General features: G+C 44.8%; 1 protein-coding gene and 1 pseudogene across 3 annotated transcripts in view; both read left to right on the plus strand.

The window, feature by feature from the left end:
* Positions 1-4,277: 4,277 nt before the first annotated feature.
* SGSM2 (small G protein signaling modulator 2) overlaps positions 4,278-27,972 on the plus strand; it is a 104,036-nt gene continuing 80,341 nt past the window's right edge. For all 3 annotated transcript variants that reach the window (XM_042442627.1, XM_042442628.1, XM_042442629.1), the window contains exons 1-2: positions 4,278-4,465; positions 18,261-18,336. In XM_042442627.1, coding sequence (XP_042298561.1) covers positions 4,409-4,465; positions 18,261-18,336 — 133 coding nt within the window. In that variant the 5' untranslated portion in view covers positions 4,278-4,408. The remainder of the gene's footprint in view (positions 4,466-18,260; positions 18,337-27,972) is intronic.
* LOC121917165 lies at positions 12,457-12,621 on the plus strand (annotated as a pseudogene).

Here is a 27,972-nt window from a genome sequence, read left to right on the forward strand (position 1 = left end):
CAAGCTTGCTCCCTCCTCAATATGACATCCCTTCAAGTATTTAAACAGGGCTATCATATCACCTCTTAACCTTGCCTTCTCCAGGCTAAACATGACCAGCTCCCTGAGTCATTCCTCATAGGGCAAGGTTTCCAGCAGACTGGAGGAGGACAGACGTTGTCTTCATCTTCAAAAAGGGGAAATAAAGAAGATCCCAACAGTTATCGTCCAGTTAGTCTGACATCTACACCAGGAAAGATTCTAGAGCAGATCATGAAACAGTCAGTCTGTGAGCATCTAGAAAGGAATGCCATAGAAAAAGTCAACATGGGTTTCTCAAAAAGTCATGCCAGGCTAATGTGATCTCCTTTTTGGATAAAATGATCAGCTTGGTAGATGGAGGGAATGCTGTGGATGTAGTATATCTTGATTTCAGTAAGGCCTTTGACAAGGTTTCCCATGACATTGTTGCAAATGAGCTAGTAAAAGATGGGTTAGACAATGCAACTGTTAGGTGGATTTGTAACTGGTTGACCATCCAAACCCAAGGGATGCTCAGCAATGGCTCCTATTCATCCTGGAGAGAAAGCGTTTGCCGTTGCCTTATCTTCTGAGGCTGAAAGAGTATGACTTGCTGAAAGTCGCCTTGTGTTTTTCAAGCACTGTATTTTCAGCACATGGGAAGGGTCCTCAGGGGCTTGGGGACTGTCTTTTGGGGAGCGTCTCCATTACCAGGCTGAAAGCAGAGTCCCAATATCCAAGACTGCTGGTCCCATAAAACTGGATGTCGAAGTTGTTCTAGTTCCTCTGATGATGAACAAGTTAACCTCCCTGACAGGAGTGAAGTGCATGAAATAAGAAACTAAATCAGAACTACTTTCTCATATATATATATATATATTTGTGTAGCAAGTCAGTACGAATGAAATTTAAATAGTGGTGACATGTTCCCCCCGCCTGCATTGAATCCCCAAAGAATAAAAAGGACCCAGATGCAGAAAAACACACACACGGTTTTGTCGATTTCACGCTGGACAACTCGAGGGGAAAAATAATTTGTTGCCACAGTTACCGATGGAGCATGCACCACCTGAGCATCTCTCCCCCATGCAGTATAACCTTCCACCTTCATCTCCAAGGGAGATGATGCTTTACATATATATTTATATGCCAACATCATGGGTGAGTCTCTCAAAAAAAGATGCTGCATCCTGGAGCGAGACGAACGACGCAAACCATTTTTATGGGTCTCATTTCCCGGAGTTGAATTGCGATGCTTGCCTCCCACTCCTGGGCTTGTTTTATTTCTTTTGCCCGTATTCATTTGACTGGCTCCCGAAGGCCTTTAGGCAGGTTATGACCTATTAAATTGTATACAGCAGCTGCAAGATTAATATAAACCAGGGTCATCTTCACCTTGCAAAAGAAATCACAGTCGATTCACTGTTACTAGTGGACAGATCCATCAACTTTTGCATTGAAAGGGGAGAAGTGAGTGTTGCAAAGAAAGAAGCATGAGGAGTTTTCTAGCAATGCACACTTATGTTGCAAAGACAGAGGCATGCTTCATTTTTTCGCTGTGCACACCTATGTTGCGAAGAAAGAAGCATTTTTTGGCAATGCACTCCTATGTTGTAAAGAAAGAGGCATTTTTGGCAATGCACACCTATGTTGTAAAGCAGGGGTCGGCAACCCTCGGCCCACGGGCCGGAGGTGGCCTGCGGAGGTGGCAAAACCGGCTCCAGCCCGGTCCTGCCGCCGCCAAAGCCGCCTCCTCCTCCTCCACCACCTCCTCCTGGGCCACATGAAGGGGCCCGCGGAAGTGGCCTGCCACCTCCGCAGGCTCCCCCCAGGGCCCTTGCGGCCCCAGGCCTCTCTCTCTGGAGGGAGGCCTGGGGCCACATGGGCCAAGAAGGGGCCTGCGGAAGCGGCCTGCTGCCTCCTGGGCTCCTCCACGACCCTTGGAGACCTTTTGGCCGAAGGGAAGAAGGAAGGGCCTGGGACAGTGCCCAAGCCCTTCCTTTGGCCTCCTCTCCTTGGCCGAAAGGGCCCTTTGGAGCCGTTCGGCGAAGGAAGGGACGAGGAGGAGAGGGCGGGCACACGCCTCCTCCTCCCCCCGCGGGGCTTCAGTGTGAAGCTCCACCCCCGGCTTCCCCCCCCCCCCCAGTTGTCTGAGGGCAGCAACCCGGCCCCTGGCTCAAAAAGGTTGCCTAACCCTGTTGTAAAGAAAGAAGCATTATTTTTTGGCAATGCACAGCTATTTTGTAAAGAAAGGCATTATTTGCACACCTATGTTGTAAAGAAAAAGGCATTATTTTTTGGCAATGCACACCTATGTTGCAAAGAAAGAGGCATTTCTGGGGCAATGCGCACCTGTGTTGCAAAGAAAGAAGCATGATTTTTGGCAATGTGCACCTATGTTGTAAAGAAAGAGGCATTTCCAACTATGCACACCTATGTTGCAAAGAAAGAACCTTGATTTTTTGCAATGCACATCTGTGTTGTAAAGAAATAGGCATTTTTGGCAATGCACACCTATGTTGGAAATAAAGAGGCTTTTTTTTTTTTTTTGCAGTGCACACCTATGTTACAAGGAATGACTTTTTTGGTAGTGCACACCTATGTTATAAAGAAAGAGGCATTTTTTTGGCAATGCACACCTGTGTTGTAGTAGACATAGTTTTAGGGGGGCATTCCCCAAAGACCTCCGAGAAGGGATGCTGCTTCGTAGGCTTCATCTGCACCGCACAGATAACCCACTTTGACACAACTTTAACTGTTACGGCTATGGAATTCTGGGAACAGTCGTTTGTTGTGGCACCAGAGCTCTCTGACAAAGAAGGTTTACAGGGTTGTAGTGAAAAGAGTGGTGTCCTTAGTCATCCAGGCCCTTCACCCAGTGACCCAAGCTCTTGCCAGTGGATCTCTTTATGTGGAAGAGCCTCCTTCATAAAGGCACTTTGCCCATGCTCAGACACCTCTTTTCAATGTTATTGAACCTTTCCAGGCAGGGTCCTTTTGTCTGCATCCAAACATACCTTGCAGGGTTGTTAAGAAGACTGAAAGGAGATGCACCTTGGTCTCTTTAGCAGGAGCTGAAAAAAGGAAAGAAAGAAAGACATGGATCCTTTGATGTCAAAAAGCCTTGTTCCAAAAGGCACTCTGCCCATGCTCAGGAGCCTCCTCCCCAGGGAGTGCCCTTTTGTATGCGTACAAACAACCAAAGGTGCTGAGTGTCCTACTTTGCAGGGTTGTAAGGAAGGTTGACAGGACCGGAACCTTGGTCTCTTTGGAAGAGGAGAAGCTGGATCAATGAAAGAAAGAGGTGGCATTCCAAAAAGGGCACTCTGCCCATGCTCAGGCGCCTCCTCCCAATGTGGTCCAGCCTTTCTAGGGAAGGGCCTTTTGCCTGCATGCCAAGCAGACCTTGCAAGGTTGTTAAGAAGGTTGAAAGGAGAGGCATCTTGGCTTCTTTAGTAGAAGAGGAGCTGAAACAATGAATTAAAGACATGGATCCCTTGACATTCCAAAATGCACTCTGCCCATGCTCAGGAGCCTCTTCTCCAGGGAGCTGTGTTGGGTTTTCTACCTTGCAGGGTTGAGAGGAAGGTTGAAAGGAGGGACACCTTGGTCCCTTTGGCAGAAGAGGAGCTGAAGCAATGAACTAAAGAAAAGGATCCTTTGACATTTCCCCAAAAAAATTGCACTCTGCCCATGCTCAGGAGGAGCCTCCTCCCATTGTGGCCCAGCCTTTCCAGGGAAGGGCCCTTTTGCAGGGTTGCAAGGAGAGAGGCATCTTGATCTCTTGGGCAGAAGAGGAGCTGAAACAATGAACTAAAGCCATGGATCCCTTGACCTTCCAACAAAGGCATTCTGCCCATGCTCAGGAGCCTCCTCCCCAGGGAGGTTCCTGGCCTTTTGTCTGCATGCAAACCTACCTTGCAGGGTTGCAAGGATCTTGATGTCTTGGGCAGAAGAGGAGCTGAAACAATGTACTAAAGGAAATTGATGTTCCAAAAAGAAGGCACTCTGTCTATGCTCAGGGGGAGCCTCCTCCCAGTGTGGCCCTGGTCCTCCAGCCTTTCCAAGGAGGAACCCTTTCCAAAGAGCACAGAAACTCTGATGTGTTATTTTTCCCAAAGTCCTCATGGCAGCCCTCCATCATCAGCATCATCCTGATACTCCTATTAATCCTCATAAGGGCCCATTATGACCCTCCCTCTCCTTGTCCCTCCCCCTCCCTCCTGGGGGAGGCCCTGAGTGACGTCAATGGAGGGGGCGGGGCGGAGCAGGGGATGCCCCCCTCCATCCCTTGCATTGCATCCCTCTCTGGCTGCAGGAGAAGAAGAGCCTACCGTCACTCCAGATCCCTTTGGATCCAGGATTATCTTCTCCCCAGATCCCTCCTGGCCTTATCCCCTCTGGCACCATGAGCTGCTCCGAAGAGGCAGCCAAAGAGAAGTTGCTCTGGAATGTCAAGAAGGAGGTAAGGAGGGATAAGGGAAGAGAGGGAGCACTAGATCTCCCTTCCTTTGCTGCTGCACCTTTGGCATTGGGGAGCCAAGGAGGAAGGGAGGGGGCAAAGGCTTCCCCTGCTGGGTTCCACATTGGGGCACATGCATCATCACCACCATCACCACCACCACCACCATCATCATCATCATTAATATCTTACATTTACTGATAAGTGGGGTGGACATGTACTTGCTGTCCCTTGCTATTGGTATCAATTTAGTTTCAGGCGGGACCCCATGGCGGCTCACAGGAAAAAAGCCACCATATATATATATATATATATATATATATATGCATATGCATATGCATATGGACTTCTCGGGTGTGTAGTTTATATGTAATAGATAGATAGATAGATAGATAGATAGATAGATAGATAGATAGATAGATAGATAGATGAAATATATAATATATATGGACTCTTGGGATATGTATTTTATGATATATATATATATATATATATATATATATAGAGAGAGAGAGAGAGAGAGAGAGACTCCAAGCATGTGTAGTTTATGTGTAATATATGTATATGTATATGTGGACTCCTGGGGTGTGTAGTTTATATGATAGATTTTATATTACATATAAAATAAAATACACATCCTAGGAGTCTCTCTCTCTCTATGTATATATCTATCTATGTATCTTATGGACTCTTGTGATGTGTAATTTATATGTAATATAAAATGTGTGTGCGAGTGTGTAGTTCTGGGATGTGTAGTTTATATGCAATATATATATGGGCTTCTGGACTGTGTAGTTTGGCCAGGTCTTTTAAGCCTTCTTTGCCGAAGGATGCTATGCATTCCAGGATCTTGTAGGATGCAGCCGTGGCAGTTAAAGGGATATCTAGCTGCAGTGTGTGTGTGTGTGTATATATATATATATATATATATAGTATATATAATTACAATCATTACCTTGCTTTGTGTGTGTGTGTGTGTGTTTGTGTATCACAAACAGCTAGGGTGTATCTACATGGTATCAACAATGCCTTGAGTCCTATTTGGACCCCTGGGATGTGTAGTTTGACTAGGTCTTTAAGCATCCTCTGCTCAAGCATGCTATGCATCCCAGGGTCTTGTAGGATGGAGCCCTGGCAGTTAAAGGGGAGCTCTGGATAAGCTCAGAGACCCCCTTTTCTCATTGTTGCATTGAGGGCAGTGCTGATAGGTTTGAGTGAAACCCAGAAACATGGTTTGCATGGGCTCCATGTATTTCTTGTTGTTGTTGTGTACCTTCAAGTTGTTTCTGACTTATGGCAAGCCAAAAGCAGCCCTATCCTGGGGTTTTCGTGGCAAGATTTGTTCAGAGGAGGTATCCCTGAGGCTGAGAGTGTGAGACTTGCCAAAGGCCACACAGAAGGTTTTATGGCCAAGACGAGACTTGAACTCTGGTCTCCGGAGTCCTAGTCCAATGCTCAAACCACTACACCATGAAGGCTTCATAGGCGCTGGTGTCCAAAAAGTTGAGATTTACCTTCTTCAGTGACAAGGTTTATTACAATCAATCAATCAATTCATTTATTATGGCAGAATTCAAATATATAGCCGTGTTAGTCTCTAGAATCAGTATGCAGAGAGATCTTGTAGCACCTTGCAGACTAAAGGAGCTACAAGATCTCTCAACATATTATGGCAAATAGCCAGCATAACAGTTAATTACGGCAACTGCGTTGTAAACCCTCCCTTTCCCCTATGAAAGCTTGTGCCAAATAACACTTTTTAGCCTTCAAGGTGCTCCTGGGCAATTTAAAAAATACTAATGTTGTGACATACTAATACAGCTACTCATCTGGTTAGGAGTGCATCAGCCCTTTGCAATAATACTCCAGGGGATACCAAGGGCCCACTGTTTTAATGTGAACCTCTTGAATAAAGTGCATGCATTTGATCCACTTTTTCTTCTAAATCCCCCTCTTTAGAACATGAAAGATGTAACTAGAGTATCCGGGGCATGTACAGAGTGTTTTTGTGTTCCCATACAGTAAAGCCCACAGCCTGTTTGTAGCATCTGTTGTTGTTGTTTCCAGATTAGGAAAGCATGAATTTGTTGTTGGTGCAAATGTGTTGTTGGTGCGGAATGTGTCCTAATCCAGTGGTAGAGAATATGCTTTGCAGGCAGATGATCTCAGGTCCAGTTTTTGGTGTCTCCTATTAGAAAGAGGTTGCGGGTACCCGAAAGTCCCCTAAAGACGCTAGATCCCATCTGATCTTGGAAGCTACGCAGGGGCAACCTTGGTTGGTACTTAGATGGGAGGCTGCCAACGAATACCAGGTTTGCTGTTGTGTGCCTTCAACTCGTTTCTGACTTATGGCGACCCTATCATGAAGTTTTCTTGGCAATGTTTAGAGGAGGTTTGCCATTCTCTGAGGCTGAGAGGGCGTGACGTGCCAAGGATCACCCAGTGGGTTTCCATGGCCAAGCCAGGATTCAAACCCTGGTCTCCAGAGTCATAGAATCATAGAGTTGGAAGAGACCACCAGGGCCAACACTCAAACCACTAGACCACGCTGGCTCTCCGAATCCCAGGTGCCATCGGTTATATTTCGGAGGACGGAACTGGCAAAACCGCCTCTGAGGATTCCTTGCCTGAAAAAACCCTGCCAATATTCATGAGGTTGCCGTAAGTCAATGTGAAGCTTGAAGGTGCACATACACAACAAAGGAACAAAGACATCCCCTCTGCCCATAACTTTAGAGAATTGCTGCCAGCTGGAGTCACCAGCATTAGACTAGATGCACAAACACTGTGGGTTGATGCCCAGATCTTTATGATGTACCGATATAAACCCACTGGATGGCTTTGGGCAAGTCGTGCGCTCTCAGCCTCGGAGGATGGCAACGGCAAACTCCCTGCGGAGGAACTTTTCAAGAAACCCCCATGATTGGGTTGCCTTGGAGTTGCCTTAAGTCAGAAATAACATGAAGACACACCACAACAACTATATGAAGTGTGTGCAGAAGTCTAGACTCTGCTCATGGTGGGTTGATGGGGCCGTTTCCAAATGGTCACATGTGTGTTTTTAAGAGGCTAGGCCTCACCAAGGAAGATTACCCTTGTCTCATTTAATGAGAAAGTCATAGCAAGCTGAGGAGATTCATCCAACCCTGGTTGGCAGCATCTCTCAAGACATGCTTGAGATTATCTGGACCCATTTCAAACCGGCTTCAGAGCGAGATACGGAGTTAAGTCTGCCATGGTCGCCTTAGTTGATGATCTCCGTCTGGGCATCGACCTGGGAAGTGTGACCTTGTTGGTGCTCTTGGACATCTCAGCGGCTTTCGATACCATTGACCACGGTATCCTTCTGGAAACGCCTGAGGGAGTTGGGCATCGGAGGCACTGCGCTCCAGTGGTTCCGATCCTGTCTCTCAGGAAGATTCCAGATGGTGCAGTTGGGGGACATTTGCTCCTCTAAGAGGGAGCTGACATCTGGCATCCCTCGGGGAGCTATTTTGTCCCCCTCTTTGTTTAACATTTTCATGAAACCGATGGGAGACATCATCCAGAGTCACGGCGCGTGGTGTTATCAGTACGCTGATGAAACCCAAATATGCTTCTCTGTGTCTCCGACTAAGGATGGCGTCTCTCCCCTGAATGCTTGTCTGGAGTTGGTAATGGACTGGATGAGGGAAAACAAACTCAGTTTGAATCCAGAGAAAACGGAAGTACTGGCGATAAGTTCCCCAGGCCCGGGGAAGGAAATTTGTCCACCGGTCTTGAATGGGGTCACACTTCCCCTGAAGGATGAAGTTCGCAGTTTAGGAGTACTTCTGGACTCGTCCCTGCAGTTGACATCTCAAGTAGATGCGACGGTCAGAAGTGCTTGCTATCAACTTCGGTTGATACGCCAACTGCGACCCTACCTGGGCCAAAGGGACCTTGAAACGGTGGTACATGCTCTGGTAACCTCTCGCTTGGATTTCTGTAATACGCTCTACATGGGGCAACCCTTGTATCAAGCCTGGAAGCTTCAGTTAGTACAAAATATGGTGGCCAGATTGGTCACCGGTGCATCCAGGTTTGACCATATAACACCTAAGCTGAAAGAACTGCACTGGCTGCCTATTCGCTTCCGAGCACAATACAAGGTGTTGGTTATCACCTATAAAGCCCTACATGGCTTGGGCCCGAGTTACTTGAGGGACCGCATCCCCCCCATATGATCCGCCCCGCACACTTAGAACATCTGGTAAGAATTTATTGGAGACACCATCTTCCAAATATGTCTCCTCATCTCAAAAGGCCTTTATAATAATGGCCCCGAGGTTGTGGAATAGTCTTGCTGATGAGCTCCGTCTCAGGACCCCCTTGGAAACATTTAAAAAGAGACTTAAAACTGTGCTCTTTCACCAAGCTTTCCCCCCCCAAGGAGTGATAACCAGTCTGCCTGTCTGACAACAATATTCTGCCCTTGCCCCTGGAGGTTTGATAAGCTATTGATGTTATATTTATTCTTCGTATTTTATAAGATTGTTGTATGTATTCTGATTTTAGTAGCCTGTAACCCCGCTTCGATCCATCGGGAGAGGCGGGGAAACACAAATAAATTGGAGGAAGGTCTTTTTTTCCTATTAGCTTGGCAAGATTTGTTCCGAGGCCGAGAGTGTGTGACTTGCCCAAGTCACAAAGGGAACCAAAGTGAGGGCTTCCTGCATGACAAAGAAGCTTCTCAGCCCTTGAACATCTCATGAATAGGACCTTAAAGGCTGAGAGAGGCTTCATTTCAGAAGGTTTTTCCAACTGGTCAGAAGATTGGTCTGGATTTGCTGGGAACTGGGGAGGACCTGCGATCCTCCGTTTTTGGACAGTTGCAGCAAAAAGACCTCCGAATCTATAGGGTCATTTGAAAATGTACCTTTATGGTTTCAATTGCATATGGGATTGTAACTGGAAAGATCATTTTGGATACTGTCTCTTGGCACATGGGTTCCCACATGAAAGGGTTGCACCCCTGTTCGGCTCTTTGTTGTGTGCCTTCAAGTCATTTCTGACTTATGGCAACCCAAAGGTGAACCTATAGTGGGGTTTTCTTGGCAAGATTGGTTCAGAGGAGGCTTGCCATGGCCTTCCTTTGAGGCTGAGAGAATGTGACTTGCCCAAGGACACATTATTATTATTACTAGTAACATTAGTTTTTATTTATATAGTGCCATACGTTATGCACGGCACTTGACAATCCCAAAGGATTTCATGGTTTAGTTGGGAATTAAACCTTAGGGCCCATACAGACAGACCAAAATAAAGCTGCTTCGGGTCACTTTGGAGGTATGCTGTTTAAATGATGCATGCGTCTGAAGAGTCTGAAAGCCGCGCCAAAGCCATGCTCCAGTCCTAAGGACTAAGGCGCAGCTTTGGCACAGCTTCTGGCCTCTTAAGATGCGTGTGTCATTTAAACAGCATACCTCCAAAGTGACCCGAAGCAGCTTTATTTTGGCCTGTCTGTTTGTTGCCCTTAATTTCCAACATTCAAACTACTGTGCCACGCTGGCTTATCTTCGGCTCTTGCACGCGAATCCTTGGCTCAGAATGACTTTTAACTTTAAGCATAGGTTTTTGGGCTCTAGGCTCCGGCCGATGGATCTTTATTTCAGAAATCCCAAACATCAACCCTGCAAGCCTGAGCTCTGCCAATCCTTGAACACAAGGGATGGCATTATGAAATCCTTTTGGAAGCATCTTCACTTTGCATTCCTGGCAAGGATGAGAATCATGTGCCCTTCCAGATGTTGCCAGACTACAACTCCCAGGAGTTTGGAGCATTATAACCAGCGGATGTGGGATGCTGGGCACTGCAGTTCATAGCCAATGGTGAGGGTTGTGTGTCTCCCACTCCTGATTTGGAAACCTGGTAATGCAAATATTGGAGCCAAACAGTGTTGGCAATATGATGTCGAAAACTTTCACGGCCGGCATCCATAGTTTTTTGTGGGTTTTTTGGACTTTGTGGCCATGGTCTAGAAGGGTTTATTCATGAGGTTTCGCCAGCATCTGGCATCTTCAGAGAAAGGGTTGGCAGTGTTTCTTTTGCAAATGCTCTCCATTCCTCTCTCTGTGTGTCTCCTTTTGAATGAATCTTGAACCAAGATAGACAGCTGCTCTTCGGCGTGTTTTTAGGACCAGGATGGTCTGCCTCTGGGGCTGGATCCGGGGCCTGTCTCATTGCTGTCTTTTCTCCCCCGTGCAACGCATGAAATGACGCAAATGCTGCTGCTGCTATCTTGCTTTCCCCCCCTCTGTGTGTGATGGAAAGAGGGAGGAATGGAAATTCATTCAAAAACAAGGACAGCTCCATATAGCTCTATGCCACTGATGCCATTTGAGTCACACTCTTTGCCTGATGAAGATCATCTTCCTCCATTAACCTGCACTGAACGTTAAGCCGTCAGTTTGTTAAAAAGCTGCATGGGTTTGCATATGAATTTTTAAGCAAAGGTTTTTGAAGGGAGGGTAGGCGAAGCAACGTCTCTTTGGTCTGTAATTTTTTAAGGCGATGCAGAAATGTGTTAGTCGGAGGAGCATTAGTCAAAGGAGGCCTTTTCTTTGGTGAAGACATGTGTGGAACTGGGAAAGTGAAGTCTAGGAAAGTTCATGTTGCCAACTTCTTTCTTTCAAGTGAGTCTCAAAGGTGCTACAAGATCTCTCTGCATACTGATTCTACAAACTAACATGGCTATATCTAATAATGATAATTTTGTATGGATGGGTTTGAAGAGAGAGAACTCGATGGACTTGCAAATCCAGACATTAAATGCAGGCATACTTCAGTTAATAAACTCTTTCTTACAAATGTAGAGATGTACAAATCTTGCAGCACCTTTGAGACTCATTGAAAGAAAGAAGTTGGCAGCATGAGCTTTCCTAGACTTCAGTCTACTTCCTCAGATGCATTTGGTGATTTATTACAGAGTCCTTTTAGAGCTATTGCCTTCCTCGTCTTCTGTCTACCTGGAATTTTTCGAGCAGCATCAGCAATTAGGAGGATGGTGAAGGAGGACTAATGAAACATAGATTCTTGGTGATGGAAGTGTGTCGGCAGCAAACAGTGCATCAAAGCCCGAAAAACCCACAAACAACAATGCAATAAAGCGTTAGCTGGAAAAGAATGGGGTTTTTCTCTAACTGATCTTACTGTAGTGATGTATGCTTCCCTACAACAGACAAGGCAAACAGCAGCTGCATCCAGTCTCCGTTACTGAGCATGCGCAAACAATAAAACAGAGCAAAGAGCATAACAAATAAGTGTGTCTTACTATTCCACATGTGCATCTTGTTAGTCTTGCTGAAGCATTTTCAACCCCTCGTCTTCTTTTTTCATGATGTAGGAAACCATCCTCCTCCTTTATATGCGATTTCGGCCTCTGCTACCGAATTGTCTGTTAAACAAAGTAATGGTCAGGAACGCATCGACTTTGTTAACTGAGGTATAACTGGTTCTCTGTGTCCATGGATTCTGGAAAATATTTCGTGGGGAAATTCCAAAAAATAAAAAAAACAACAACAAAAAACCAGATCTTGATTTTGCTGTTTTATGTAAAGGATCCCATTTTCCTACCTCCATATCCACGGATTCCTTATCCACGGTTTGAAACTATTTAAAAACATATATAGATTCCCAAACACAAACCTTGGGTTTGGCATTTTATATCAGGGACAGCATTTCCCAATGCCACTGTATTTAATGGGACTTGCGCATCCATGGATTTTGGTATTCATGGTGGATCCTGGAACCAAACCCCAATAGATATCAAGGGCCCACTGTGTGTGTGTGTGTGTGTGTGTGTGTGTGTGTGTGTGTGTGTAGTATGTACAGTATGTACAGTATGTACAATGTATGTTCAGGCTGGATCTTTAGAAATAACATGAGCATGGCTGTGGACTCACATGCCAAATCTTTGACTCCAAATCTCCCTACTGTCCAAATCCATCTCCTTCATAAATGGCAAATGTATATAGTCGCTTCTCGGCCTTTTGGCTAAGATCAAGTGTAGTATAGTGGGACCTTGCAATCCGCTGGGATATTATTATTATTATTATTATTATTATTATTATTATATTTATGTATATCCTGCTCTTTTCCCAGAACTGGTTCCCAGACCCGTGTGGATAACAAAATCCATGGATGCTCAAGTCTCATTAAATATAATGGCAGAGCAAAATGGTATCCCTTATATAAAATGAAAAATCAAGGTTTGCTATTTGGAATTTATACTTTCTTTGAATATTTTCAAGCCATGGATGTTTGAATGTGTGGATAAAAAAATCTGTGGTTAAGGAGCGCCAACTGTATTAATAAGTAATCACAAATTTGCTGGAGTAAAATTGAAGTGCAAGGCATTTCTGACTTATGGCAAGCCTAAGTCCATAAGGTTTTCTTATGGCAAGATTCTGTGATTCTGCATTGTGATTTCCTGCATGGCCCTTGTGGTCTCTTCCAGCTGTATGGAGTTTATCACACTGGAGCTGATTTTGGCACAAAAGAGATTAAAGCGCATGTAAAGCATCCCACAAACAAAGCGACAGTGGCGAGTAATTGCACAAATGATTATCACACGCAGTTGTGCAAATAATTTGATATTGGAAATGCATTGTCGCTGAAATCCGAAAGTAAAAAAGAAGGGTGTTAATGCTTATTTGTGACCACTTTAATGTCAGGTTTTGTGCAACATCATGTGAAATCGTTCGCACAATTCATGATTTTTCCGGGATATTCACGGGATAAACTGCTGATCACCTTCGTCTGATAAACTCGGTGGAGGTTTGCCATTAAGTGTTTTGATTCTTGGACTATGACTCTGGAGACCAGGGTTCGATTCCCGCTCGGCCGTAGCACCCATTGAGTCACTTTGGGAAAGTCACTCTCTCTCAGCCTTGGGGAAGACAATGGCAAACCTCTGGACAAATCTTGCCAAGGAAAACCCCATGACAAGTGTGCCTTAAGGTCACCATAAGTTGGAAGCGACCGGAACAAAGTGGCATATTAATAACACAGCGCTCTGCAAATAATAAGTACGGTTCACCCATTACTTTGAAATGAGTAAGTAAAACATTATGTAAAAGAAATATATCTTTTCAGACATTGTCCGGCAATTGAACCATAGAGTCCAAGGGGCCTCAGAAACCATAAAGTCCAACCTCATTCTGCTCTCCAGGTAGATCATCTCCACGAGATACCTGTCCAACCTCTTTTGGGAGACATCCAAAGAGAATCATAGAGTTGGAAGAGACCCCAAAAGTCATCCAGTCCAACCCCGTTCTGCCATGCAGGAACTCTCAGTCAAAGCATCCCCGACAGATAGCCATCCTATGCTTAAAAACCACCAAAGAAGGAAGCAATTGGTTACCCACCTCTCTAGGCAATTGGTTCCATTCTCAAACAGCTCTTACCATTTTTAATTTCTTATAATGTGCAATTGAAATCTGCTTTCCTGTAACTTTAAACCACTTGACCTAGTCCTAATGCACCTTCCTCCCTTTTCAAAAGGGGCTGCTGAAGATATCTTGAACTGTTTGTGTCCGTTTCTAGACCTTTGTGCTCATCTTTGAAAGACGCCTTGATTTTTTATCCTTTCCACGGTTGCGTTGTCGACGGCCTCGAGTTGGAGATGCACTTCAGAAACGCATGAAACAAATACGCGAAATAGACGAAGCATCCATTCAAGTGCTCCTAAAATCCCATCCCAGCTCTTGCTGTGTTGGAAATATTTGGATTTGTTCTTAAATGGCTTATTCTCAAATGCTGTGCCACTGAAAGAGTCGGTGCGAGTCTTGAGTTTGCAAGAAGTGCCGCAACTGGTTTTAAGGAAGCGGCTTCCATTGTAACGCAGGGTTTCTTAGGAATGTGTGGCTTGTACTGGAAGCTGTTTCTTTGCCCTTGGATCATGGAAACCAGGTAAATATTTTCATATCTTGCCCTTGGGAGATGCTGCAGAACTTTATTGGCATTTGGTCTTGTCATTCTCCCTCCCTGCAGCGGATTTATTTCTTTGGCTTTAATAAAAAAGGCATGCAGGTAGTTGGTTTTGAAAATGTTGACTCTATTATCATTGCCTCAGAATCTGCTCTTGCAGTGTTTCCTTTCTCCATGGGAAAGGGGCCCATGACATGAAGCTGTGCAAAGAGGGATTTGCTCACGTTCCTTGGTAGGGTTGCCAGGGTGAGAACTGGAGTGGGTGCTTGCACCTTTAATGGTTGTGGAATTGAAAGATATTGCCTGTAGGGTCGGTATGTAGAGAGATCTTGTAGCATCTCTGAGACTGACTGAAAGGATGAAGTTGGCAGCATGAGCTTTCCTAGACTTAAGGCTACTTCTCCAGATGCATTTAATGATTGTGTTTGTTGTTGTGTGCCTTCGAGGCGTTTCTGACATACCGGGACCCGAAAGCAAACCTATCACAGGGATTTCAGAGCTTTGCCAGTGCTATCCTTTGAGGCTGAGAGAGTGTGACTTGCCCACCCAGTGGGTTTCCATGGCTGAGCCGGGATTCGAACCCTGGTCTTCGGAGTCATAGTCCAACACTCAAACCACTATGCCGCTGAAGAGGCCATTTCAGCCGGTGTTGGTTGCGTGGCAAGCCGTATCTGCTTCACTGCCTCCATTCATTTCTAACATATGGCTGACCCTATCACGGCGTTTTCTTGGCATGTTTTGTTCAGAGAGGGGTTTGCCATTGCTGTCCTCTGAGGCTGAGAGAGTGTGACCTGTCTGGGTCTCCCAGTGGGTTTCCATGGCTGAAAAGGATTCAAACCCTGGTCTCCAGAGTCATAGTCCAAGGCACAAACTACTACACCACGTTGCTCTTGAATCGTGCCTTGGGTAAGCTTTAGCCTTTCTGAGGAACATTGGTTTCTCCTTTAAAAAGCTGCTTTAGACCAAATCCAAATGCTTGAGAGCAAAGCATCACAGCTTTTCTTTTGGCAGAATGCAAAGATATAGTCATGTTAGTCTGTAGAATCAGTATGTAGAGAGATGCTGAGACTAACTGAAAGAAAGAAGTTGGCAGCATGAGCTTCCCTAGACATTTGGTTTTGCCAGCTGTGCCCTTCGAACTTTGTGCCACTTGATATAACCATCTGCTGCCCTCTGCCCCAGCTGCTCCTCTCCGAACTTGGCTTGTTCCCAATGCATAAAACGCCGACTATTGTCGGGTGGCAGGTTGCGAGTCTCTTGCCAAGGCAAACACTCTTGTCCAACCGGGGAGACGCCCTGTTAGGTCAACAAGGGTGCCCAGGTGTTGCTGGAATTGTGAGGCTACTTAATGGGGCAATTTCCATTCGCTATTGCTTCTTGCGAAGCCTAAGTACTTTAAAGGCACCGCCTGATCGTGGATGGTAAGCCAGGTCATCCCTGGATAGTCCTTGCATGAGAGAATGCCAGGGAATACCAGCTGCTGGAGGTTCTGTTTCAGAGGATGGAACTGGCCAAAGCACCTTGAAGGCTTCCTTGCTTAAGAAAACCCCATACAATTCATAGTGTTGCCAGATGTCAGCAGGGGACTTGAAAGCACACAGAGGTCACACTATAGTGTTTTTGGGGTTATGTAGCCATGTTCTAGAAGAGTTTATTCCTGACGTTTCACCAGCATCTGTGGCTGGCATCTTCAGAGATGAAGATGCCTGCCACAGATGCTGGTGAAACGTCAGGAATAAACTCTTCTAGAATATGGTCACAGAGCCCAAAAAACCCACAAAAAGCTATGGATGCCGGCCAGGAAAGCCTTTGACTTCACAGAGGACACACCGTTTGGTCGTTGGCCAACCATCCGCCTCCTACCATTTCTCTGGATTTGGCTTGTGCCCAGTGAAAACAGTGGCACAGCACAGGTTTGTGTGGCAGATCGTGCTTCTGGATTGCAAAACCTACTACTACTACTCCTGATATTATAATAATTGGCAAACTTGAATGTGCATCCCTGAAGCCAAAGAAAAGTTTAGCTGAAAGAAGTTGGCAACCTTTAGCTCTTGTAGACTGCAGTCTAGTTCCTCAGCTGCGTTTGAGAATAAATGAATCTAAGGAAGCAGACTTAAGTCTATGAAAGCTCTTGCTGCCAATGTCTTTCTTTCAGTGAGCCTCAAAGGTGCTACAAGATCTCTCTATATACTGATTCCACAGACTAACACGGCTATATCTTTGCATTTGACCAAAGAAAAGTTGTGATCCTTTGCTCTCAAACGGTTGCCAGAACATGGTTTTTGTTGTTCTTTCGTTTTGCCTTTGGCTTCATCTACCCCTGGAATGCATCTCTGAAATCGAATTAGGCCCTCGGGTTGCAAAACGTTTCTCTTTTTGCCATAAGAACATTTCTTATTTCATCTGGTTGCCTCCATCCTCTCTCTTTCTCTTTTTCCTACCCGTATCCTCCATTTCGCTTGCAAATCATCATCCGTTCCATTTGCTTTCTGGTGCAGCTGGAATATTAGATGATGGCGGCAAGTGTGTTGCTCCTGAATTGTTGCTGCGAAATGTCAGAGGGAAAAATAGCAAAGCAAACCTGAAACATGTCTTCTGACACAGCCGTTGGGTCAGTGGGCCCGATTCTGGTCTTACACATTTGTTCTGATGTGCCGGAAAGGTCAACGCAAAACCTTTAAGGAAATGTGTCTCCTCTCTTTGCAATTTGGGAACCTTTTAGGGAAGGTGTGTGTTGCTGCAAAGCAGCTGAAAGCGCCGGATAAAAGCACTATCATCTTGAATGAACAGATGCAGGGATGCTGAAAGATGCACTAAAGGTTTTGAGTTTGTGGCTCAGACATTGTGATCATTAAAGTGGCTTTGTATGTTGGGCAGAAAGAGGAGTTGCACACTCATTGCATCCTTTAGGTGTGCTGGACTACAATCCCTATTATCCCCAACCAGATTGGCCAGGAATTGAGGATGGCAGGAGTCAGACACTCAAAACATCCCGAGGTCTTCCCATTGGCAAGTCTGGGGCTTATGGGGATTGTAGTCCAACACATCTGGAGGATACTGGGTTGATGCAACAAGACAGTTACTTAGGCAGCACTTGAAGCAAAGTTAAAAGTCATTCTCTCTTGCTGAATGTGTAGATAATAATAATAATAATAATAATAATAATAGTTTATTTACATAGCACCATAGGTTTTGTACAGCGCTTTACATAGTCATCAAACAAGATGCAGGTAAAAACCTGCCTATGGCGTATTATTATTATTATTACTATTACTATTATTATTCCTGAATCCTGGAGTGTTGCTGCCATTCAAAGTTCGCCAGAAAAATAACGGTTCAATTCACAATAAAACATAGTATATGGAATATAGCTAATCCAATAGCATCCAAACAATGATCCCTTCATTGGGCCAAGCAAAATGCACAACTATATGTTGCAAGCTTTCGAAGTCACACTGGCTTCTTCATCTGGCAAATAGGAGAAAGAAGTTGAAGATGTTAGTCCTAGGCCTGCATTTTCTGTTTCTGGTCTTAGTTCAGGAGGGCTGTAAATAAACCGTATGAAAGAATTTTATATCTATATGAGTGTTTTTAGTTTTAATTTGGTGATGTCCTTCACGGTGCATCCGGATGTTGGATTGTCCACCACTGCCACCTTTCCTCTTTGCAGGTGACCAAACTGCAAAGGAGGGCAAAATATAGGAGGCTCAAGCTAAAAACGCCCATCTAAATTGTAGGATAAATGGCCTGGGTGAAGACAGCTACCTCTCTTTTCTCCCCTGCAGCATTTTTATGCCTCTGCCGTGCCAGTTTCCATTAACAGCCGCTGCCTTTCTTTTTACTTTTCAGGTAAAGCAAATAATGGAGGAGGCAGTCACCAGAAAGTTTGTCCACGAAGACAGCAGCCATGTCATTGCGTTGTGTGGTAAGTGGCAAAGCCTCCAGGCGGGTTGTCGTTCCTGCCCCAACTTAGTTGTGATTCCTGTTGTGCAATGTTTATATTTTCATTTTTTATTATTTGCTCTTTTCGCTTTAACTTTAAAATGTGATTCTCTTTTCCCAACGCGTGATGTAAATAGCCACTTTTGCAAGCATTCAAGCCACTGGGAACTTTGGAAGTGGGTTGGTGTGGTGATGGGGATGCGGCATGCGCTGGATCAATGGCACAGGCTGCCTCCACACTGCAGAAATAATCCAGTTTGCCACCACTTGAACTGCCATGGCTCGATGCTAGGAAATACTGGGAATTGTAGATTTGTGTGACATTTAGCCTTCTTTGTCAGAGAGCTCTGGAGCCACAATAAACTGCGAATCCCCAGGATTGCGTAGCACTGAGCCAAGGCAGTTAAAGTGGTCTCAAACTGGATTATTTCCGCAGTGTGTTTTGGACCATACTCATACTGCCACTTCTTCTCTCCCTTTGAGGTTGGGATGGAGGAATGGCCTCTTTTCTTTGGGAAAGAATTTGAGGAGAAGGAGCATATCTGAATGAGGAAAAGTCTACATGTAAATATGCAAGGGATCTCGTTTTTGGATGAACGGTATCTGAAAGCGGTTCAGAATCATTGCTTCTTGCGCACCAAACTTCTAATGAAATCTATAACTGGATATTTTGTTGTTGTATGCCTTCATTTCCAATTTATGATGACCCTAAAGCAAACTTATCATGGGGTTTTCTTATTTATTTTATTTTAAATTTTTTTGGCAAGGTTAGTTCAGAGGAGGTTTGCCATTGCCTTCCCCTGAGGCTGAGAGAGTGCGACTTGCCCAAGTTCGCCCAATGGGTTTCATGGCTGAACGGAGAATCGAACCCTGGTCTCTGGAATCATAGTCCAGTCATCAAACCATTACACTGGCTCAATCTGAATATTACTAAGCTTTTATTAAGCAATAATGCACTTTATTTTATTTTTTAAATCATTTATATTAAAACATACATTACTGTCAAGCAATACATTATATAGAATTTTTTTTTACACCTGGATGGAAGAGATATTTGACATTGTCACGCACAATTCATATTGTCGGGGCAGCAGAAAACAGGCTTGTTCCATCTTCCATGTCATTGCCCCTCAAATATTTAAAGATGGCCATTGACATCACCTCTCAGTTTTCTCTTTCGCTGGTTCCAACATACCCAGAAACTGTTCCTCGTAGGACTATGGTTTCCAAACCTTTTACCATCTTGGTCACCCTCCTCTTGAGAGTATAAAATGGGTGACACCTGATAACAAAATACATTAAAATGACCTATAGAGTTCTTAGCAGACCACTGGTTACAATGAGCCAACAGTGTGATGCAGTGGCCAAAAAAGCCAATACAGTTCTTGTCTCTATCAAGCTCCGGGTCCTATTCTCTGAGCAGAAGAAAACAAGCTTGCTCCCTCCTCAATATGGCATCTCTTCAATATTTAAACCGGGCTATCATATCACCTCTTAACCTTCACTTCTCTACGCTAACATACCCAGCTCTCTAAATCGCTCCTCATAGGGCATGGTTTCCAGAACTTTCACCATTTTAGTCGCCCTTCTTTGACCGATCCTGAGGCTGAGAGAGTGTGACTTGCCCAACACAAAATGTAGTCTGTTCCCGTTCATGATTGAATGTTTCATGCACGCCTTTAAGCGCTACTGCACATGTCCAAAAATATGTTTCCATCCCAAACAAATAAATGTCTATATTTTACAACATGATATATATCCAGTTCAAATAAATAGTGCCTATACTTCAAATCTGCCCCGTAAACAATCCTGCAAGAGAGTGAATTGCCTGTGCCGAAATGCCGTCTGGGAAATGTTCCCAGATTCCGCTCCATGGTGGCGCAAATCATCATGCCGCCGCCACGCTAGATGAACAGAAAACTCTTTAGTACAAGTGCCGGCTGGCAGCAAGTGATCACACTCCGCGGCGGGTGGCTTTCTAAAATAGAAAGGGAACAAGACTCACAATGAGCTTGAGGCGAGGGAGAACAAGGAAAAAAGGAGAAAAGAGTGATCTCGAGCCAAGGCCATCCTTCGAAACCTGTTGGAATGGCAGATCATGTTTCTCTTCTCAGCTGCCGTCACCCAACTTCATTCTTGCCATTGCGAAGAATTCATTATGGACACCCGCTCACATTTCAGGTGGGAGAGGCGGCTTAGCAACGGCAAACTGGCTAGCATACATGTAACCTGAACACCTAAGGGTTTATATAGCCCCTGGAGAATTCGGAGGGCCACACTCCTCCATTACAGCCTTTCTTTCATTGAATTTTACCTCCAAAATCTCTCCAAGGGACCTCGGAGCAATGTCCCTGGGCCTAAAATGGCCAAAGAAAGGCCAAAAGCAACAATAATCCCATCCCTGGACACACTCTCTCCTCCCCCTGCTTTAGGTCAAACCTATTGATAACCGGTCACCCCTCCACGCAGAATATCCACAGTTTCCTTCCAGTTTCCCACTCCATCCAAGCAAAGATCGAAGTTTTCTCCCAATTTCCCAACCCATCGAAGCAGATTTGGTATCGGTATCGTTATTTGTATTTTGCTTTGTCAGGGTAGGAAACTGGAAGGAAAACTCCTGGCATTATTTGTATGAGTTTTTCGGACTATGTGGCCATGTTCTACAGGGTTTGTTCTGACGTTTCACCCGCATCTGGCTGGCATCTTCAGGATGCTGGCAGGAAGTGAGTGGGGTTGTGTATGTCTGTGTATTTATATATATAAACTCCTGAATTTTGGACTACAACTCCCATTAACTCCAACCAGCAATGGTCAAGGATTACCGAAGTCCAAACACTCTGGAAGCTGTCGGTTTGCTCACCCCTTAATGTCAAATTTGGCCAAGGAACTGGAGAAGGAACAAAGGCTAGCTGTTAACTGTTGCGCTAGTAAATTAACTCAGTTTCTCCCTTCGTTTGATGCCAGTGAACAACAGATTTAAACAAGTGGTTGTCATACTCATCTCCTCCCGCCACAACAGTAATTACAGGAAGGTTTCACAGAGTATGCCAAAATGTTGAGAGCCAGTGTAGGGATTCAGCATTGAACTACAACTCTGGGACCAGGGTTTGAATCCCCGCTCGTCCAGGGAAACCTATCGGGGGACCTTTGGCAACACACACTCTCTCAGCCTCAAGAAGGCTCGCTGAACAAATCTTGCCTTAGTACAAACAACCTGACAGCATGCAACAACAACAAGGCAGGGAGGCAAAGTGTGACCGTTTGGGTGCTGCTGACTGCAAGTCCCAACATTTCTCATCAGATTAGTGACGTGATGGAAACAATGCCCTTGAGGAAGTTTAGGGAGCTGGGGATGTTTAGCCTGGAGAGAGACGGTGATATGATGATGATAGCCCTGTTTAAATATTGACGCATGTCATATTGAGCAGGGGCAAGCTTGTTTTCTGCTGCTCCAGCAAGGGATTCAATTACTGTACAGGGAAAGAGTTCCAGCTCAACATAGGAAGAAGCTCTTGACCATTGAACTGTTTGACAGCACTGTTCCCCTGATCCAAGACAGCAAATATGAGATGCCCCCCTGAGCAAGGACAGCTTATAGCTACAAAAGCTCTCACCCTCTAGGATAAGGGAGACACAGCCAACAGCTTACACACCCCCAGAGCACAATAGCGGAAAGGAGCCACAATAGATCAGAAGGAGGAGACTATGGGATTGGGGAGCAGAGAGAAAGGTCCAGGGCTTGGGATGCCTCCTGCTGACCATATCACCCCTCCGATGTTGTCACCTGATGTGGTCCACATCCCGCACTTCCTAATGCATAATAGCCATAGCATTTACTTTCTGTAACGCTTCATAGTGAACTCCGCACTCTCTAAGCAGCTTCCCGTCTTGAACCAGACTCCTGGAATTGACATAAGCAATGTAAATTCCATGGAATGTTTTCCTGCCGTCAAGATGTTTACTTGGAATTTCATTTCTGTCCGTTGCTTTTTTGACTCGTTCCTTTTAGACCCTGTTTTTATACTAAATGTTTATTCACATCATGAAGAAAAGGAGAATATATTTAAAAAGATGACTCCGTTTCCGTTGAACAGACAAACATGGCTATATCTGACTTCTCCAAACTAAACACACTCATCGGCCTAAATCATTCCTCATAAGGCTTGGTTTCCAGATCTGTGATCACAGAATCATAAAACCATAGAGCTGGAAGAGACCACAAAGGCCATCCAGTCCAATCCAAGACGCAGAGGAAAAGGATAACACTTGTGTGGAGAATTATAGACCAATCTCTCTACTTAATATAGACTATAAGATCTTTGCACATATTCTGGCAGAACGGTTAAAAAGAGTGTTAGTATCTCAAATAGATCAAGATCAAACAGGTTTCTTACCTGCAAGACATTTAAAACAAAACATTAGAACCGTGATAAGCATGATTGAATTTTTTGAAAAAAACATCCAAAGGAAATTTGGAATGCTCTTCATGGATGCATATAAAGCTTTTGACAGCTTAAACTGGGATTACATGATAAGAACTTTACAGAACCTTGGTGTAGGGGTGGAATTTCTTTTCCTATAGTTTGAATCCATGGCACCATGTCCCAGTCTCCGAAGCAGCAGAAAACAAGCTTGCTCCATCCTCAATGTGAGTTCCCTTCAAATATTTAAACTTGGCTATCATATCACCTCTGAACCGTCTCATCTCCAATACCTGGCAACATTTAGGCTGTGCTTTCCTGAACACAATCCATCTAGTCAATATCCTTCTTGAACTACGGTGCTCAAAACTGGACACTGTATCATGCATACTTTCTTGCTATTTTAACTAGGTCCCTACTATCCTCCAGTCTGAGTCAGGTCAAAAGGATATACTTTTGGGAATTAAAAATCTAACTTGTCTTTCAAGCCCAGGGATTTGTTTTCCAGTGTGAGTTCTGAGTCCCGTTGCACAAAAACCAACTTCTTGGTACCCCACTTTCTCTGCATTTCATGGTCTTATTTAATTTCCAGGGAGTCGTTTTGCTGCTGTTAACATTAAACAACTATATGTGATGCACTAAAAACCACCCAGCGATCCCAGCCGTCTTTTTGCACACCCCGGTTCTAAGGCTTTTGGAGTCATTGATTCCAAACACGTTGCAGACATAATCCAGTTTGAGACTGCTTTAACTGCCCTGGCTCAATGCAAGGAAATTCTGGGAATTGTTGTTTTGTGAGAAATTGTGCCTTCTGTCAGAGAGCTCTGGTGCCACCATAAACTACAATTCCCAGGAACTCCTAGCACAGAGCTAGGGCTGTCAAAGCGGTCTCAAACTGAATGATTTCTGCAGTGTGTTTTGGACCAGTGTGAGAATCCAAAACATGGAGGTCGACAGACTGCCATCTGAACCTGAGGCGCCGAAGGCCTTTCACTCCGAAGCCCAAGCATTTCCCAGCAATGTTTGGTAAATTAAACCCACTTATCTATGGCAGCAAGGACAGAAAATCCTGCCTGAAACCAGCGTCAGACCATTAATCCATCTGACCCAGCCTTCCCTACAGATTTCTAATTCGCACTACTTTCTCACAGTGCCATGTCAGAGCAGATCAGTCAAACATTTCCAGTTGTTTTCCTGGAGGCGGAAGGTGGATGCTTGCTGTTTGTATCATGAGAGAGATTGTCCCACGCATGCTTTTTTTCTCTCTCTCTGCCCACCAAAAACCCAGCGATCAGATGCCATTTCCTGATTCCTGCCAGTAATAAATATTGCACGACAATTATATTGTACCCTCGGTGGCTATTAATAGTGCCTAATGGACCGAGGCATGGGAAGAACTTCCTCTGCAAAGGGACATTAGCAGGGCTTCAATAATCCAAGCAAGGACAGGAGCCACTAGACCTTTGGAGGAGTGCTTTGCAGGTTATGCAAGATGGCAGTAACACCAGACCTGCAGGTGAAATCCAAGAAAGCTCCTGTTATGATGTGCCAAAACAGCCAGGCGATCCCCATGGTTTCCCTGAAAAATAACAGCTGGTCGATGGATTGAAAAACGGCAACAAGCAGAGAGAATAAACCACAGTGAGAGATTGAGGCATCACGTTTGCCACCTCTGTGCCAACAAGAACATCTACTGGCACATGCTGATGAAGGCATCTGAGACAAGGCAAGGCAAGGCTAGGAATGGGTGCGTTCAAATGAAGAGTGCATCTATACTGCCCACTTATAGCACTTTGATTCCACCTTACCAGCCATGGCTCCATTCTATGGAATCATGGGATTTGCAATTTAGGGAGTGGTTTGTTGTTTCCAACTTATGGCGACCTTATCATGGGGTTTTCTTGGCACGTTTCTTCACAAGGGAGTTTGACATTGCCATCTTAGAATACAGAGATGGAAGAGACCTCGAGGGCTATCCAGTCCAACCCGTTGTCATGCAGGAACTCACAACAAATGGCCATCCAGCCTCTGTTTAAAAACCTCCACTACTCTCCAAGGGAATGTATTCCACTGTCAAACAGCTCTTACTGTTAGGAAGTTCCTCCTAATGTTGAGCTGGAATCTCTTTTCCTGTAGCTTGAATCCATTGCTCCGGGTCCTATTCTCTAGAGCAGAAGAAAACAAGCTTGCTCCCTCCTCAATATGACATCTCTTCAAATATTTAAACAGGGCTATCATATCACCTCTTAACCTTCACTTCTCTACGCTAAACATACCCAGCTCTCTAAATCGCTCCTCATAGGGCATGGTTTCCAGAACTTTCACCATTTTAGTCGCCCTTCTTTGGACTCGATCCTGAGGCTGAGAGAGTGTGACTTGCCCAACAAAAATGTAGTCATGTTCCACGTTCATGATTGGATGTTTCATGCACGCATCATTATAGCGCTACTGCACATGTCCAAAAAATATGTTTCCATCCCAAACAGAATAAAATGTCTATATTTTACAACATGATATATATCCAGTTCAAATAATATAGTGCCCTATACTTCAAATCTGCCCCGTAAACAATCCTAGCAAAGAGAGTGAATTGCCTGTGCCGAAATGCAGTCTGGGAAATGTTCCCAGATTCCGCTCCATGGTGGCGCAAATCATCATGCCGCCGCCACGCTAGATGAACAGAAACTCTTTAGTACAAAGTGCCGCGCTGGCAGCAAGTGACTCACACTCCGAGCGGGGTGGCTTTCTAAAATAGAAAGGGAACAAGACTCACAATGAGCTTGAGGAGAGGGAGAACAAGGAAAAGAGAGAAAAGAGTGATCTCGAGCCAAGGCCATCCTTCGAAACCTGTTGGAATGGCAGATCATGTTTCTCATTCTCAGCTAGCCGTAACACCCAACTTCATCTTTGCCATTGCGAAGAATTCATTATGGACACCCGCTCACATTTCAGGCTGGAGAGGCGGCTTAGCAACGGCAAACTGGCTAGCATACATGTTAACCTGAACACCTAAGAGGTTATATTAGACCCCTAGGAGAATTCGGAGGGCCACACTCCTCCATTACAGCCTTTCTTTCATTGAATTTTACCTCCAAATATCTCTCCAAGGGGACATCAGAGCAATGTCCCTGGGCCTAAAATGGCCAAGAGAAGGCCAAAAGCACAATGAAATCCCATCCCTGGACACACTCTCTCCTCACCCTTGCTTTAGGTCAAACCTATTGATAACCGGTCACCCCTCCAAAGCAGAATATCCACAGTTTCCTTCCAGTTTCCCACTCCATCCAAGCAAAAGATCGGAAGTTTTCTCCCAATTTCCCAACCCATCGAAGCAGAATATTGGTATCGGTATCGGTATTTGATATTTTGCTTTGTCAGGGTAGGAAACTGGAAGGAAACTCCTGGCATTATTTGTATGAGTTTTTCGGACTATGTGGCCATGTTCTACAGGAGTTTGTTTCTGACGTTTCACCAGCATCTGGCTGGCATCTTCAGAGAATGCTGGCATGGAAGTGAGTGGGGTATGTGTATGTCTGTGTATATATATATATAAACTCCTGATATTTTGGACTACAACTCCCATTAACTCCAACCAGCAATGGTCAAGGATTACAGAAGTCCAACACATCTGGAAGCTGTCGGTTTGCTCACCCCTGTAATGTCAAATTTGGCCAAGGGAACTGGAGAAGGGACAAAGGCTAGCTGTTAACTGTTGCAGTAAATTAACTCAGTTTCTCCCCCTTCGTTTGATGCCAGTGAACAACAGATTTAAACAAGTGGTTGTCATACTTCATCTCCTCCCGCCACAACAGATAATATACAGGAAGGTTTCACAGAGTATGCCAAAATGTTGAGAGCCAGTGTAGTGGATTCAGCATTGAACTACAACTCTGGAGACCAGGGTTTGAATCCCCGCTCGTCCAGGGAAACCTATCGGGGGACCTTTGGCAACCACACTCTCTCAGCCTCAAAGGAAGGCTCCGTCTGAACAAATCTTGCCTTAGTCAGAAACAACCTGACAGCATGCAACAACAACAAGGCAGGGATGGGCAAAGTGTGACCGTTTGGGTGCTGCTAGACTGCAAGTCCCAACATTTCTCATCAGATTAGTGACTAGTGATGGAAACAATGCCCTATGAGGAAAGTCTTAGGGAGCTGGGGATGTTTAGCCTGGAGAAGAGACGGTGATATGATATGATAGCCCTGTTTAAATATTTGAACGCATGTCATATTGAGCAGGGAGCAAGCTTGTTTTCTGCTGCTCCAGAGCAAGGGATTCAAATTACAGGGAAAGAGATTCCAGCTCAACATTAGGAAGAAGCTCTTGACCATATGAACTGTTTGACAGCACTGTTCCCCTGCATCCAAGACAGCAAATATGAGATGCCCCCCTGAGCAAGGACAGCTTATAGCTACAAAAGATCTTCACCCTCTAGGATAAAGGGAGACACAGCAAACAGCTTACACACCCCCAGAGCACAATAGCGGAAAGGAGCCAAATAGATCAGAAGGAGGAGACTATGGGATTGGGGAGCAGAGAGAAAGGTCCAGGGCTTGGGATGCCTCCCTGCTGACCAGTATCACCCCTCCGATGTTGTCACCTGATGTGGTCCACATCCCCGCACTCCCCTAATGCATAATAGCAATAGCATTTACATTTCTGTAACGCTTCATAGTGAACTCAGCACTCTCTAAGCAGCTTCCAGTCTGTAAACCAGACTCCGTGGAATTGACATAAGCAATGTAAATTCCATGGATATGTTTTCCTGCCGTCAAGATGTTTACTTGGAATTTCATTTCTGTCCGTTTGCAATTTTTTGACTCGTTCACTTTTAGACCCTGTTTTTATTCCTAAATGTTTATTCCACATCATAAGAAAAGGAGAATAATATTTAAAAATGAATGGACTCCGTTTCCGTTGGGGCAGCGGAAAACAGATTTGTTCCATCTTCCATGGGACTGCCCTTCAAATATTTAAAGATGGCCATTGACATCACCTCTCAGTTTTCTCTTTCGCTGGTTCAGACATACCCAGAAACTGTTCCTCGTAGGACTATGGTTTCCAAACCTTTTACCATCTTGGTCACCCTCCTCTTGAGAGTATAAAATGGGTGACACCTGATAACAAAATACATTAAAATGACCTTAGCAGACCGCTGGTTACAATGAGCCAACAGTGTGATGCAGTGGCCAAAAAA

Source organism: Sceloporus undulatus, chromosome 11 (assembly GCF_019175285.1).
Source record: "Sceloporus undulatus isolate JIND9_A2432 ecotype Alabama chromosome 11, SceUnd_v1.1, whole genome shotgun sequence".
Taxonomy (NCBI): Eukaryota; Metazoa; Chordata; class Lepidosauria; order Squamata; family Phrynosomatidae; genus Sceloporus; species Sceloporus undulatus.